Source organism: Epinephelus lanceolatus, chromosome 12, assembly GCF_041903045.1.
Source record: "Epinephelus lanceolatus isolate andai-2023 chromosome 12, ASM4190304v1, whole genome shotgun sequence".
Classification (NCBI taxonomy): domain Eukaryota; kingdom Metazoa; phylum Chordata; class Actinopteri; order Perciformes; family Serranidae; genus Epinephelus; species Epinephelus lanceolatus.
In genome coordinates, this window is record NC_135745.1 from 34,032,094 (window position 1) to 34,048,449 (window position 16,356).

A 16,356-nucleotide genomic window follows, 5' to 3' on the forward strand; every position below is an offset into this window, starting at 1 on the left:
ACATCATTACAGAAAGGGGAGAAAGACATGTTAGAAATACAAACAGCGACACAGATACTCAGAGTTAGCAATATCATTTAATCTTTTCCCCTCAGCTTAGAATCACTGTTGTACATAAGTTACACTTTGTTTTCTCAATTTCACAGGTTCATTTTTTTCTCTCTTCAAACTTCCAGTTTGACCTCCCTCTCGTATCAAACGAAAAAAAAAAGCAGATTGTATTATACAAAAATGCAAACCAATTTTCACACAGTGAATTCTCTTACAAAGTCATAAAATGGCGTAATAATGGCTACATCCACATTGGAGGAAGATAATTCTAGACATTCCTTAATGGAGTATAATATACATATAAAAACTTCTTTTTTCTTGCTGAAATCAAACCTGTACCTTAATTTAAGAGATATTTTACAAGGGAGTAATCATATAAAATAGCCATTTGCGAATTTCCCCAGAAAGTCAGGGAATAAAATGTGAGCCTCAAACAGCAGTAACAGAGTTCAGTGGTCAAGGGTGGGAGTGGAGGGATTAACTGGTTATGTAAATGAGGGGTAGAGGCAGCAGTTCCACTCAGAAAACAAACACACAGGAGATTGAAATTAACATCTCTGCTATTTACTAATAGTAAACCACCCCATAAGTTATTGTATGTCAGTATGTCTGCTAAGCTAAAGGCGTTTTAGGCTCATTCAGACCTGCAGGGATCTATCACGTAGAATCAGCATGGTGATAGTTTTGGTTGACTTGCACGTAGAGATAGTGAGAAACAACATATTGAATGAACACCATGTGTTGCCAATTGATGGCATTATAACAGCAGAATTACGCTGGTGGGCCAATTTGTTGTAAATATTCATCAAAGAAGAACAATGTCACTCAGATTCTCTCGTAGCTCAGGTCAGATGATGCATTAAAGACTGTAAGACTTGCAGGTCAGTAAATTCACTCAACTAGTGCAGAAACAAAAAAAGAAGAATGGAAAAAAAGAAGTACAAACCAAGCTAGGTCAATAACATTTCTTTAAAAATAAAACACTTTTGATTCAAATCAGAGATTTGCATTATTGCATGTTGCTGTTCTACATGACACTTTCAAAACATGGTTGGGGGGGGGGGGTGGGGGTGGGGTCTACTAGAGTCAATCTGTGTGACTCTAAATCATGCCAATTCTGTTTTAATTAGTATTTTTGAGATCACCTCATGCTCCAGAAGCAGACATGGTAAAGGAGCACTGCAAGAGGATTTAAGGCCAACCTATCATCAGAGACTTCCTGAATATCCTCTTTGGGGCAGGGGTGGGAAAAAAAACCCCAACACTTTTGTAATACCTCCAAACTATCACCCAGTACAGCACACTTTGAGGAAAAAAAAAACTTAGGGTACATTTTCTACAATACAATCTAGCACACACAAAACGTCTCCATAAATTTTCCAAAGTTACAGAATTTTGTCTTCTTCGGAAGCATAGTCTATAAAGAACATCTTTGTTTGAACACAAAAGATTAAGTGAACACACATCAATGCGCACAGAGGTCCTTCGTCTGGGAAAGGATAAAGTCTGTGTTGGCAACCAGTGGACAGAAAACAAATCAAACGACGAAAAGAAACAAAAACATTTTGCTGATTCTAAGTAGAGATCATTTAATATAAATGCTGAGCGAGTAAAATAAGAGGTGGCACATTAATAGTGCTTTAGTATATTAATGTATGTATACATACTCATATGTATAAGTGAGCTGTGTACCTAAACAATAAATGTAGCGAGGAGCAGCCAGAGGCTTGAAGTGTGGTAGGAAAAATTAAAACCAAAAAAAAAAAAAAAAAAAACCAAGAAAGGAAAAACCCAAACATCCACTATCATGGCGCTGACAAATTGGAAGAGATGCTCATCAAACAACCCAGATGAGACACAAAACATTTGTGTCTGTATTTATTTGACTCATCAGTCATCAGGGATTTGTGAAACTGTCTCAGTGCCCCTCGTCTGACCGAAACCAAGGCTCGACGTTTAACGACTTTACCCAGAGCGTCTCTTTCTCTCAACCGTTCGCACACAAGGACTCACTCGCTCTCAGCGGAGCTTTGAAACTGTCGCCAATCATGCTAATTGTTTACAAAAGGCAAAGAGCTCTGTTGTAGAGCGTCAGCAGTAAACAATTAACATGACAGAGAAAGAGGAAAATTTAGTGGTAATGGTGGTGATGATGACATCGAGTTGTGAGAAGGAAAATGTGACAGTCAACAGAATATTGTAATACTCACCGATAAAGATGCTTAAACACACTCAATGCGATATAGACTAACTTATCAAATCTGCTATCAGCGGACAGGTAGTTTTGAATGTTTGTTTTGTTACCCCTCAGATACTAACACTTGTTTCCTCAGCTGTAAACATGATTTCAAATGTACTGCGTAGCTAAAAACGCTACGACAGTCTCCGTTCTAAGACTACAAATGATAAGTCTTTGTTTTGCTTGGAATCCATGATAGAGAAGATGACACGCATTCAGCTAAGCTCTATAAAGCCTTCACTAGGTAAGCCACACCCCCGAAATCGTAACAACGTAAAGCATGAAAAATAAAACAAAAATTGAACAAAAAAAGACAAGGGAAGGCAACTTCATAGAAGTTAGGAGAACAAATGACAAGATAATCCCAATGGGGAGGCCTTTTGTGTGGCCAGACGAGAAGCTCTGAGGAGGGAAATCCTTTGTTGTTTTGTTTTTTACCCTACGTTATAAAGACGTTCACCTGACCCCTGAGGCAGAAAGACATACTCTCTCTTGGCCCGATCGTGTACATTCACCCAAAACAAAAAATAAAAAACACAAATTTTTTGAGCGTGCTGTGAAAAAATCTCACAACTTAATCGGCTAGGACTGAATGCAACCAAACCACATCAGGTCACACCACAACCGAGAGAAGCACACTGTAGATTCCCTTATAGAAAACATGTGGAAAGCTCGTTATCAAAAAGACTCGTTGCAATCTTTAAAACAGAATGCTTCAATTAAATATATAATATACTGCTTTCAAGTATGAAACAGACTTATGATGTGTTCATAAAATGCACTAATAAAATCATACTTCTTGTGGCAGGTGAGGACGTGCATGTGTTGCAAAAGGGATTTCTTGAACACCCTGCATCTCAGCTGAATACTGGTGGAATATCATAATGCTTTTCCCTCCTCAGACCATCTGCATCTGGGCAATCACTTTTTTTTTTTTTTTTTTTACGATTCTGGGGTTGAGTACCAAGTGACACACTCCTGCTGTTTCGTACAACGCCTTCGTGGATCGTCAGATTGCAAGAGAAGTTAATGTGATAGTGCTTGTTAATCTGCCTCTCTGTATATAACCGTTCACCTGCATGTTTACTAGCACAACTAACCCAAACATCTCACATGGGGAGGATCGATCTACAACTTGACTTTTTGTGACTATTTCTGAATGAAAATACAACTGTCAACACCACCACCATTTTCTCTTCTGATATATCTATTGTGAGCCTTGTTAATCTATAATCCCAGTACAAAACAAAAGAAGAAGAAGAAGAAAAAAATTAACACACACGAGAAATGTTATCATATGCTCTGGTTTCCAGGCAAGGAAAGTCATTAAAAAAAGCTCATTCACAGAACAAAAAGAAAGAAAATTCATATCACGGCAGATACTGCTCATCTTCTAAATAGAATGGGTGTATGTGTGCCTGTGCATGCTTTTCAATTGAGCATCTTGAGTGTGTGCGTGTGTGCATGTGTGTGTGTGTGTGTAAGTGTTTACTGCCTATGAGCAGGAATGGACGACACCATTCTTTTGCATTTCTGAGCCAGTGGCACCTGGGTCAGAGCACAGGCTCAACGCAGACGTCTTATTGGTCAGTGACAGCATGGACCCGCCCACTGCACTTTCTTGCAGACTGCTGGAGCCGTTCGACACCTCACTGATTACAGACAGAGAAAAAGAGCCATGTTAGGAATACTGGGAAGATGTAGGCTTATGATGAAACATTTATATATTTAGGGGGATAGGTATATACCCACCCAAGAGCCAGGGAGATTTCTTCCAGCTGAGTCTTGTGCTCTGGTTGTCCATTCTCTGCAGGTTTCATCTTGTACTGCTGAACATCATGGGCTACTTGGTTTTCCTGGTTTTGAGATAGACACAACATGCAAGAGAATGAGTCACTTGGGTCTTGACATTGTGCGTACGTGTTCTGATATCTCTACATGTTACTGTATAACGTTTATGTTTTTTATTGTGTGATTGTTTGGCTGTAGCTTTTTGTATGTTGCAGTCTTGGCCAGGTTTCCCTTGTAAAAGAGATTGGTGATCACAACAGGACTTACTTGGTTAAATATCTCAAACTGGAACCGTGATATGACCACATGACCTAATAGTTCCACAACCTAACTCATCTTGCCGATCCACATGTTCTTTTTTTTCCACCCAGAACCAACCCGGAAAACAAATAAGACAAAATACCACCCACAAAAGCAACTTTTTTTGGGGGACCCGATGCAGGTTGGGACCCAGTTGCATATTCTGTTCTCAACATGTTGTTGACCCAGCTCAGTAATTATCTTTTAAAACTTGAGCCACGACCCTTATCACTACAAGTGTTATTGTATGCATATATGCACTCGTCCTGGTGTTAAAAAATGTTTTATTGGCTGTATGGTGTTACCTACCTACTGATTTTCATCAGTTATTTAGCCCCATGCCCTAACTTCTCTCAGCACACATGGTTAGACTGTTTCATCCCTTACTATTGCTCAAAAGCCCACCCCCGCACTTACCAAAGCCATCTCTCGGGTCCTCTTGCCGATCTCTCTCTCCACCTGGTGGAGCTCCAGGCTTAGCTGTTCACTGGAGACAGCTGTTGAACTCGCTCCCCCTGCTGGCCACTTGGGCTGTTGCTGCTGCTGCTGTTGTGACTGCTGCTGCTGAGCCGCCGCTGCCTGGCCCTGGCTGGGCTGCACAGGCTGGCCCGCCAATGTACTGGCCTCCCGCTGCAGCAGCAAAGAGTTACTGGCAGCCTGTAATAGCGAGACAGGAAGTGAAGAGGCTGAGTGTGCAATTTGGAAATTTCTGTCAATCATCAGAATAAATGAAGCGTGAAATGGAAAATCTGTTTTTGGAGAATTGTCATTTTAAGTGTCGATCATTTTAAATGTTAGCAAGGATATAAATACATAAGACATTAAATAATCTCCTCTGGAGTTTTGGAACAATTTTTAGTCTTATTAATCTTGTAGAATTCTTTAAAATCAAATTCTGTACTTTCCAGACCTCTTGAAGGTCCTCAGAGAGCATACATACCTCCATGCTTCGCATCTGGGTCTGTTGGTTGATCTGCTGGTTGACCTGCTGCAGCTCAATCTTTAACTGCTCTCTCTCTGCCATAGGCAGGCTGTGAGGAGTAAATACAGTAAGAAATGTATACAACTACTATAGACCACAAATTTTCATTTTCATAATTGTGGTTCTGGTACTTTCCCTAAAGCATGATTAGTATTATCATCATAAGAACATTAAACAAAAAGGAAAGGAAACCAAACGCAGGCCTCACCGCTCACTGAAGTGTCCCTGAGTGGAGGCGGCAGTTGGGTGGGAGGGGTATGAAGCTCCACCCCATCCTACATGGCTTCCATATGTGTATTCTGCTGTAGGCAAGGTGGTGAAATAGTTGTCAGAAATGTTTTCTTGACAAACTTTTGCAAAAATTCCACTGTGTTCTGCACATGGTTTCCCACCTGGCATGGCCATATGTTTAGAGCTTGGGTTCTGGGGAGTGGATGCCATAGCCTGCACAGGGCCTGTGGTCTGGTAGCCCGTCTTTGAGGTGCGGGAGATGGCCCCGAAGCGCGACACAGTGGGCTGGGGGCCAAAAGGGATAATGGGGTCATCGTCTTTGACTTCTGCACCCCTCCGAGGAGCCTCCAGAGACGGTTCCCTCAGACCCTTAGCCTCTGCGTTCTGACAGTCAAAGAGAAACAGAAAGGAATACAGAATAGGTTAGGATAGAGTTTTGAGAAAGAGGCAAGTTCAAACAAGATCAAATACCTCAGTAGCTCGCACTGATTGTATTTCACATAAAAATTTGTCCATCAACACTGAATCTTTGAAGACAGAACTACAATGTAGAGTTGTCGATCAGAAAAAAAGTCTTCAACCTATCAAATGGTTATTGGGACAAAAATGTACATAATCTCTAGATTAACTACATTGGCCACATTGCACTGATTCCACTCTAACTTATAACGTTGTGTGTCCACCCGTGTTTTTTTTCCTGAGGCCAGTCTTTTGAATTTGTTGTAGTGGGAGCGCCGAATATTTACATGATGCTACAAATGCCAGCAGCTTGACGAGGCAATGAGCATCTATTCTCTACTGAGAATTGCACATTTGGTGTTTTTTTCTGGTTGCCGAGAGTTGAAAATGTTGAATTTTGGGTAAAATCCTGTGCTCCTGACGTCATTTTTTAGCCAGCCATCCAATCACAGTGGAGGAGGGGCGGGACAAATACCACAAAGACCAAATGTCACATCACTAAACAACAATAAGTAGAATTTGATACTGTTGGCCACATAGACTTTTATACTGCAATGGATATTCAGTATCATAGCAACCAGAAACAACCAAAGCGTCTCAGCTGAAAAGCCTTTGCACCTCCCAAGTGCTCTAGTGTTCCCAGCTGGGTGTTATAGAAAAGTGCCTGGTGTTATTAACTGGGGAAAAAACGCTGTTGGTGGACACATGGCCTTATGAAAGTTCCTGCCAGAGATTGTTTGACAGAAGAAAATTTGGTCGGACAAGAGCATACAGACCAACAAATCAAGCAACTGACCAGAAGGTATCACAACAATGTATAATTTTTCAACCCTGAATGGGAAAATACTGACGTGGTTACTAACAGGGTTATCCATCTGAACTCACCATCATGTCCATGGTACCAGGCACCATAACGTCTTTGGGTTTGGCGTCCTTTGTGCCAATGTAGGAGCCGATGGTCTCACAAGACCAGGGAGAGTACTGCCCTGCATAGTCAGGCTCTCTGCATTTCACCATGGTTTTGGAGCTCTCCTCGCCATACTGCAGGCACAGAACATACAGAGAGAGTGCTGTCACTAATACTAACATGTACTCATAGTTTTTATATATTAAAATCAAATGCATCAAATCTTATAGTTTAATGCCTGTGTATGATTTTAACAGTGTCAGGGGCGTATGAAATTCCCATAGTGCTAACCTCTGGGGGGTAGTCGCTGGGGAAGGGATGAGGCAGAGTGGGGGAGGCGGCAAATGGAGGAGGGGAGATGACCTTCCTTTCCTCCAGCTGGGATAACAGCTCCTGTCGACGTCGGTGCAGGTAGTCCAGGCTGGGCTGTGAACCACTATATGATGGCCCCTAAGACACACACAGAGAAATGTTACTGGTGAACTGATAGTATTATTTTAGTGTTTGAAACAAGGCTGGCATCGCAAAGTGTTAAAGGCAAACAGCTAAAATAAAGAACAATCCAAACAAACTCACCCTGACGTAAGGCCTCATGGGTGGAGGCTGGGCACTGGGTGTGTAGTAGCCATCTGGTGGGTATCTATCACGGGTACTGGGCTCCTGGTGGTAAAGCGAGTTAGCCTGTCCTGCTGATTGTGGGGGAATATCCAGAGGTGCGGGACTCATTCTGACTAGGCCATCCCTCTGTGATGGGTAAGGCTGTGGGGGAGGTGGTGGGCCAGTGTAGGTCCCGTGGCGACCTCGGTCATGGTGAGGAGGGTGAGGGTAAGAGAAAGGTGGACCAGAGTGAGGGGCCTGGTAGGAGCGCTCTGGAGGGCCGTAGCCAGGGTAGGGGTCCTGGTAAGGTGGTCCTGACTCACTGGGGGGAGGAGGGTTACGCATGTAATCTCGAGGGACGTACTGTGGTGGCTGTTGGTACGGGTACCCTGAAGAATAAATAGCAAATAATTATTGGCATCACTTCCCTAAATTATTTACGAGTTTCATCAGTCACACACACAGAGGCCCACTATGTATCATTCAGTTTACTCCACCCTACCTGTGGGGTACTGTGGGGGCTCATATTGAGAAGCAGAAGGTGGTGGGCGAGTGTCGTAGCACATCTCAGGGAGCTGTGGCTGGGGGTACACCGGTGAACCTCTGGCTACCACAGGCATGTGCTTCACCCCAGAGAGGTGGTCCACTGGCATCCTTGGGTGGGCCATGGCATGAGGTGGTAAAGGCATACCAGGTTTGGTCAGCACAGGGTCCAGGCTGTGGGAATAAATGTAAATGAATGAATTAAAGAAAACACAACAGGCTGATAGTAAATGATTCATACAAGTATGTCAATTAATAACTACTACATGCCATAGAGTTCCCAGAGTCTGCAATGTTACCTACTGAGTAATCATCAATCTGCATACAGGTTTCTTCCGTCCTACACCTGTCGTTCAAATATTATTCTATAGATTCAACAATGATATGCTCCCTCTCCTCTGCAGACTGACACACCATGTGTCAACAGTGACCTATAGCGACTCAATACAGTCCAGTGTTTGTACTTGGCAGAGCTGTGAACAATTTGAACTGATAGAAAGGCTAACTGATTGTGCATACACATACAATTTTAATAAATGCTCAAGTAAGAGGAGATATCAGCACTTGAAAAAATATAAATATTAATTTCTAACTTAACACTTCCTGTTTCCGTAATAAAATAAAAGCCCTCTGACAATGTTTCTGTGGACAGTATCGCTGCATGGCTCCATAAATGAGTGGAGTTGATTGAGGAAATACAGCAATCATAGCAGCAGGCAGCTCTGCCACAGAACAGCAGCAGCAATACTGTCTGTGTAAACACTGCAGGCGTGTTTAGCAAGGTAGCCGCCATGCACCGCTTAAGCAGGCAGTGTGGCCTGGGTGTAACCCTGCTCTGTGAAATATCCTCCAGGTAATGTAATTCATAACAAAAGCGAAGAAAAACTGCAATCGGCTGGTGTCCATCAGAGGGGAACTCTGTTGACTTCATGGCATGCAGTTGCCTATTCTTTGGTTGCCAATCAATACAATGAAGAGAAAATCCTATACTCACGGATCAGGAGGTGATCCTGGGGCACTGGGACTCCCTCCGTCCATCTTCATGGGTTTGCGCAACAGTTCATATGGGACTGTGTCTGTGCCGCGGGCAATGAGCTGGGGCAAAGAGGGTCCACCACTGCCGTTGGTGAGGGGTGAAGGCTTCCGGGTCACTGCTACATCAAGAGGAAGGCCCTCATCTGGCATGAGCCCTCCAGAGCCAGGGAGGCGAGCTGCCAGACGCTTATTCATCTTACGATACCTGGCAAACATACAACACAGTGCAAAATGTATAAGAAACGCTGGGTTGTGGGAAACGGTTTCATTTCGACTGCAATATCTGATTTAAATGCTACATATTATTTGTCAGACTCACTTCTCCAGTTCTTCCTGAGAATGAGCAAAGGTGCAGCTGGCTCCACGAGGACAGCCTCCCTTCTGCTTCATGTCACGACACATGTATGTCTTGTACTTGCTGTGCTGAGGAGGCTGAAGGGAGACAGCAAGTGTTATTGAAATGGAGAACACAACTGTTTGTGATATTATGGTAGAACCTGATTAAAGGATGCTGCCTAGCTCAACGACAAGCAGAACTTAGCACTCAATAGCATTGATATTTAACATTACAGTCAGAGCTAGGTGATACTAACAGCTGGTCTTGTATTTCTACAAGTGATGAACAACATTCTGATGATGGTAGGATCTCCCATGTGTATTACTTGGATTTATTAAGCAACATACACCAAAGGGAACCAGCTCTTTTTGTGGTCCAATGGATAAACTGACCTGTTGAGGGTCAGCTCCCTTCTTGCTGTGGTTCTGGATGAAGTCCACCAGGCCATGCACCACTGTTTTGACTGCTACTAACCCTTTCTCAAGCTGCTCCCATGTGGGAGGGGGAGCATCTGGGGAAACAAACGGAGATGAGAAAAACAGACTTAAATTCACAGTAATTATTTGTCTCATACTAAAACACAAAGATTCTTATGGGAACCCCACAAATAAATCTAATATATAGGGAACAAGTTTTAAGTTTAACTGTAATGCAACATCTAGAGTCTAGCCAAGACATATCCGAATATATAACTGCTTGTTTTAAAACCCAACTTGTTAGACAAGATATACCGGGATAATACAAAAGCTGTCAGAGAGAGAAGGTTGAAAAGATGCAAAGGTCACTGTTTGGATTCCAACCTGTGACACTGAATGTAATTGACGTACTCCTTACGTTACTACAAAACCAAGACTCTTGAAGTGTGTGTGTTTCTTACCAGGACTTGGATCAATGTTGGCCAGTAGTTCTAGGTGGGGCCGCAGCCTGTTGAGGTTGGCTGGGTCTCCAGTCCTCTGTAGCGCAATTGTCAGCTCCTGGACACTCTGAGCAAAAGACGCTGGGGTCTGCAGCTATGTCAGAAACAGTTAAGTAAATGCGTTGGTACATTTATGGCAGATTTATGTGAGGACATGCTTTAAGATAAGGAGCTTAGAGACAGCAGATTATATATATATATATATATAAAAAAACCACTAAATATGCCTACACATACCATGATGCAGAAACAAGCATATGCATACAGACAAAACTCATTCACTTCTCTCACCCACCTTATCTATGATAGACTGCATGTGTGACTTGTGAGATTGATCTCCATATAACAGAGAGGACCACTGGTCAGGTGCGATGCGCAGCCCACCCTCCATGGCAATCTGAACTATCTGAGAGTCGTGCTCACGCCGCAGAGCCTCGTAAGTACGGAACTCCTCTTTCAGCTGCATCAGGGATGAGTCTTCATCACGTTTGGTCACCTAGGTAGTCAGAGAGAAAGAAGGAAAGAGTGTTTGGCTCCTTCTGTAGAGAGCTTTTTATGAATTGCACAACATATTGATGACTGACAGGAAACATAAAATCTCCACTGGGGAACTACACTAAACAATATTTGCTCGAGTATTTAGGCAATAGGCCCTGCTGTGGAGCAGCACCACATGATGTATTGCAACAACATTTTTAAAAATGTTTGAAAAGTTCTTCTGGTTCTCGGTCAGTGACATACCTTGAAGCAGGAGGCCCGGTAGAGGAGCTGCACCACATGGCCTATGCTAGTCTTAGAGGCCTGTGGGAAGCGTGGCTCAAGCCTCTGGACTACAAAAAGAACCAACACCTTCCTGGACAGTGCAGAGCCATCCTCTAGAGCGAGAAGGACCAACTTTAGAGCTTCCTCCTGCATGGCTGGGGGGGGGGGGGGGGGGGGGGCAAACGTAAAAACCATGAGTAAAAGTGGACTGCCAAAAGCCAAAATTTACAGAGGAAATACAAACTGCTTCTTCTTAATGTGCTTGTCTCACTTTGCAGGTGATGGAAACTACCTACCTGGGCCTAGAAACTGACATCCTCGCGCACGCACGGCGGCCCACAGATTGGAGGAGAGCTGCTGTGGATTCTGGTGCTGCAAGATGAGCTCTGTGACGGTTCGCTCACCCAGAGAGCGGGCAGCTCTCATGGCTCTCACTCGGCCCTCCTCCTCCACCAGCTGGCAGTGGACCAGAGTTACCAGTTTCCTCTGCATGGGTCGACTCAGCATGCTCTGGGCCGTGCTGCTCAGACCCACACCTGGTGAGAGATTAGACATAACAACTGGTAAACCCAAGGGACATATACTAAGATACCAACTTAAAACTAATACAGCCAAATACAATGGCCCTGCAATAAATCCTACCTTTACAAAGGGTGTGATGTTTAGTTGTTAACTGTTTCAGAGAGCTGCTGGTTCAACTTTATGATCATTTTGGAGGATGTAGTTGCACCTCTACATCGAAAGAATTAAACATGGCTACTTCCCCTTTTAAAAGTCCTCTCTTGCAGTAACATCACATAAATCCAAGAGTTGAAAAATGTTTAACTTTGGGTAAAATGCAAATAGAAGAGACATGTTAATATACTGTAAGCTACATATTAATATACATTTCCTCGCCTACAAAATAAACGCACATGGAATAATACTTAACATTCAAGCAGGTTTGTCAGGGATTGATACATTTTAAATTAACTGTTTTTTAATAAAAGGAGTGTATTTAGCGTTTCAAACAATTTCCTTATATTCAAATATACTACAATACCAAATTTACCTGAATTATGCTGTTAAAAAGCCCATTTCATCAGTTTCAATGACAAATATATTTTGATCCAATAGTTTTAAGGTTAATCAAGCAATCTCTATTTCTCTCTATTAATCAATCAATCTGGGACATCTAATTATTACCGTGGCAAATGATGAATTGAGGAAATTGCTTAAAATTTGCAGCACGAATGTAAACAGTACATTTACTGCAGTTTTAATGTGATTTTATAACTTAAACTGATTTAATGACCTAGTGATGTCGAAAATGTTATTCCCTTTGGAAATTACTGATTACGTTTTTAAACAAATATAAAATCTTTGTTTTCTACCCCTTTCTTGTTCCTTTCATGACACTGACATGCAAACAAACATTTCTGAAAAGGGAACAAGGCAACGTCCATCATCATTCACCCAGAAGCAGGATTTTCACATCTGAAACAACTTCAATGCCAAGAATATTGAGTACTGGATTTCCCGTGTTTCACTTAAAGGCAGCACGAGTGTCAACAGATCATGATAAAGGTAAACCAAACCACAAAGGTAACAAGCATGTGTTTGTGTGTGTGTATGTTAAGCACCTCTGGTGTTGCTGAGAGGTTTGAGGTAGAGGGCCAGCTCCTCCACACACTGCCTGGCCTCCTCATAATGCTGCGAGTCCTCTGGACTGGTAATCAAGGCAACTGGCTGAGCCTTAGGAACCTGCGGCATGACACACAGAGGAAAAGAATTAGGACAACCCATAGCAATAGCTGAAGCCTTTTAGTACAATCATATCCCAACAATGATGTAGTGTGCGTAGTGGAACAGATAATCACCAGCTCGATTCACTGTCTAATTCATTGGCTTAAACAGCCAAACACAACTAGGGTGTGTCAATTCATATTAAAATACGTCTTTGTGTGTATAAGCAGAGTGTATTTGGGCAGAGAAGTGACAAAGTGAAATGGTGTTTGGGCTGTAAAACTCTACAGTCTCTAGTCAGCACATACTATCGACTGAAACAAAGCCAGAAATGTAGAATAAAGGCCATCCCTTTATTTATACTGATCTGTCAAGTGCAGTGAAACACGTCATGCAACTACCGTGTCCTTAGAAGCTCTTTTGTAACAACTCCCTTATTATCTCATTAGACACATGGTGACTACTAGAGTGTGCTTCACTAATAGTCTTGTTTTCCCTGGACCTTTCTTACACTACAATCAGATCAAGGAAATATGACTGACAGGAAAATCTATAACTCACATTTTGAGAATCTGTGCATTGCACTGAAGGCGTATGCTCTATTCTCTGTACATTATAGCTTGTTGAAATACACCTATCCCAGACAATGCTAATAAACACTATTTGAAAGAGAACAGTGACACTGATAAGAAGCATTTCTCATCATGTTCGTATTTTCACGCTCAGGCGGTGCGATATCACACTTTGGAGCAGGCACACTTTCCAAGCTTTGCAATGGCCGATTTATATAACCATCTGGGATCCAACGAAACTATCAAGAAACCATCATTATACCATCTTCACTTTAGACCCTTTGCTTTGATAGTGACAAAAACAATTTGCAGCTCTGGGGCATTATCTATGATAAATTAGGTCATTTTCATGAACGACAATGGTACAGAACTATAATAATAACTTCTATTTTTATCTGTGATATTCTTTAGATTGTACATTGTACCCTACTAATCCGTAGAAGCACAGATAAGATTACGGTAATGCAAACAAAGATGAAAATATGCCAGGCACTCAGCTAAGAGACAAGACATCACAGTTGTTGCTTTATGCCAGACACTCAGCAAGCTCATAGTTGATACACTGACCTCACCCATTATTACACAGTATATCTGGAAACCTTGCCACAAAGCCAAAACACCATTAGCTCTGCCTCACCCTGTCAGTCAAACACCGCCTCAGAGAAATATAGCATCACTGATTGTGCCAGCACTCAGTAAACCAGCAGATTTAAAGCCATTGCTCAATGATTGGAGTATGACTCATACAGGAATCTCCAAGCTATGTGCATCATGCAATAGCCCGTGCCTTACGCTCTAATATAATACCTAAATGGCAACTACTGGAAACATTATACTGTCAAGACAAGAATGGTAACTTAAAATGCTCCACTACTCAAACACATCCATAAGTGGTTATCCTTCATTACAGGGTTACATGAATAAGGGCCCTGCATGAATGTTGTCAACACAGGATCTCTCATGAATTTCCAAATAAGTGTACAAACACAAACAAGACTCTTACCTGGCCTCCCACCAGCTGCAACAGGGCTGTGTTGACAGGTAGCTGCTCGATGTCTGTACTAATGGCTGTCTGGTCAAAGGGACAGGCCTTTCGGTGCAACTTGTTCAGGCACATCTTGCAGACAGTATGTCCACAGCCCAAGCTGATGGGCCGGCGAACAGTCTCCTCAAATGTCTGTGTGCAGATTGGGCACAGCAGGAACTCGGTCCATTGTGGTGCTTGCACTGGCATGGTTATATGTTGATGGGACGAGGGTGTGTAAATATATGTAAGCTTTAACACAGAAAAAAAATCTAATAATAATAATAATATATATATATATGGAAGATTCCACTGGAATCAAGATTTTTTCTTCCGAACTCAATTGTTCTTAAATGTCCTCACACATTGTGGATTTTGGATCACATCGCGTGATGAATACTGGAAAAGAGAAAGAGAAAGAGTTAAAATTGCGCAAACATTCATCAATGAAAACCGTTTTGCATACAAGTCAAAAAGTAGCTTGTTCGTCCTTTATATCGTACATTCAAAACAGCATCTAAGTGCGGTAACAAAACATGGCTGTGCTGTGTTATGAGTGCATCTGTATCTGAAAAATGCATTAAAGCTTATGGGATGACAAAATAGGTTTCTCGTGGGACTGCTGATACACTGCTCCACTAAAATGACAAAATCTATAATTTAAAGTCTATTTGGCTTTGATTGCTGGCCGGTATGTGGTGTTCGGTCGCAACACAAAACAAAAAAACAACAAAAAAACGACATGACACCGCACATATTTGTAGGATACAGAGGAAACAAGCGACGGAGAAGGATCAAAACAACTGCCGTGTGGCCTACTTAGAGGAGCTGGTAACCACTGTGACTATGGACAAAGGGTCCTGAAGAAGCTAACAACCAAGTCCCTCTGCGCTATCTAACTTGATACGAGTCTAACGTTTGCTAATAGAGTTGAAAACCATTACGCCACAGACAACCTCATTATTGGTCAACGAGTTAACTCTGGTGGCTGTAATCTTATTTACTGTTTGGTTAACATTAAATCAGATATGGGGCAATACGTTAGCTAGCTAACGTTAATTGTAGTAACGTTAGCTTACTGTTAGCAAGCTAAGCTAAGGGTGGCTAGTTTGCTAGCATGGCTAGCGAGCAAACGTCGTCAGATTAAAAAATAATAGTAATAACCTAAGATTCATTGTCGGTTATTAGTGATACAGTCATTATTTGGATTGTAGCAGGGGTGAAGAATAAAACACACTGCCGAGAACATTAATTATCATATCGTGTATTAGTCAAGGAAACGATAGCTAGAGAAGAACCACAGTGACACTGAAAAGTGGAGCCATTTGACTTGCAACAGCGAGATTATGTAACGCTAGCATCTGAAACTATCCAGCAACCCAACTGCTTTGAAAATGTATTCGATTTCACCAGGCACGGTCATTTAATTGACTTCACAACGTTTAGACTCACGCTAGGATCGTGTTTTCACCGCATTTAGAGAGGCAGCTAACACAAATACTCTTCTCGTAATTACTCGCCTGAGCACAGAAGGCTAACAGCCTAGCGAACAAACCATACTCCTCCCTCTGCTAGCCGTTAGCTTGTCAGCTAGCTACCTTTCGTGTTAGCAACAACTAACCATAGCTATGCGTCATAAATGTGCCTAAAACAAAACGTGCAACGTCTACCGCCACCTTCCACCGGGACAAATATACAATTATTGTCGATACTACTCACTCATTCCAAAAGACTTGGAAGATTTTCATCTTTCTTTAGGAAATAGTTGCGATATTTTCTTGCCATGTCGACTGTGCAGCTTAGCTGCTGCCGAGGTTTTGGGAGGGTGTCAACTCGACAACAGACTAGCTAGCCGGTTACAGCTAGCTGGGCAAGAAGTGTGTAT

At 42.3% G+C, this 16,356-nt stretch overlaps 1 protein-coding gene across 2 annotated transcripts; it reads right to left on the reverse strand.

The window, feature by feature from the left end:
- Positions 1–58: 58 nt before the first annotated feature.
- rc3h1b (ring finger and CCCH-type domains 1b) lies at positions 59–16,345 on the reverse strand. Of its 2 annotated transcripts, none has more exons than XM_033651230.2 (20): positions 16,191–16,345; positions 14,451–14,870; positions 12,773–12,893; positions 11,447–11,686; positions 11,130–11,305; positions 10,684–10,884; positions 10,350–10,482; positions 9,865–9,983; positions 9,455–9,567; positions 9,095–9,340; positions 8,060–8,274; positions 7,537–7,946; positions 7,252–7,410; positions 6,939–7,094; positions 5,756–5,978; positions 5,572–5,662; positions 5,322–5,412; positions 4,799–5,038; positions 4,043–4,146; positions 59–3,942 (listed from the first exon to the last, which is right to left on the reverse strand). In XM_033651230.2, exons 2-20 carry the CDS (start codon positions 14,679–14,681, stop codon positions 3,786–3,788), a joined length of 3,426 nt encoding a protein of 1,141 aa, XP_033507121.2. In that variant the 5' UTR covers positions 14,682–14,870; positions 16,191–16,345; the 3' UTR covers positions 59–3,785. The 2 variants fall into 2 exon arrangements, with proteins under 2 accessions (XP_033507121.2, XP_033507119.2); XM_033651228.2 differs by having other exon boundaries at positions 5,572–5,665.
- Positions 16,346–16,356: the final 11 nt, after the last annotated feature.

Excerpts from the sequence above, each read along its gene's own strand:
- rc3h1b (XM_033651228.2), bottom strand. The coding sequence starts at position 14,681 with ATGCCAGTGCAAGCACCACAATGGACCGAGTTCCTGCTGTGCCCAATC. Across the intron at positions 9,984-10,349 it reads CAACATTGATCCAAGTCCTG|ATGCTCCCCCTCCCACATGG; the intron begins GTAAGAAACACA and ends TTGTTTCCCCAG. Across the intron at positions 5,979-6,938 it reads CTGGTACCATGGACATGATG|AACGCAGAGGCTAAGGGTCT; the intron begins GTGAGTTCAGAT and ends TTTGACTGTCAG.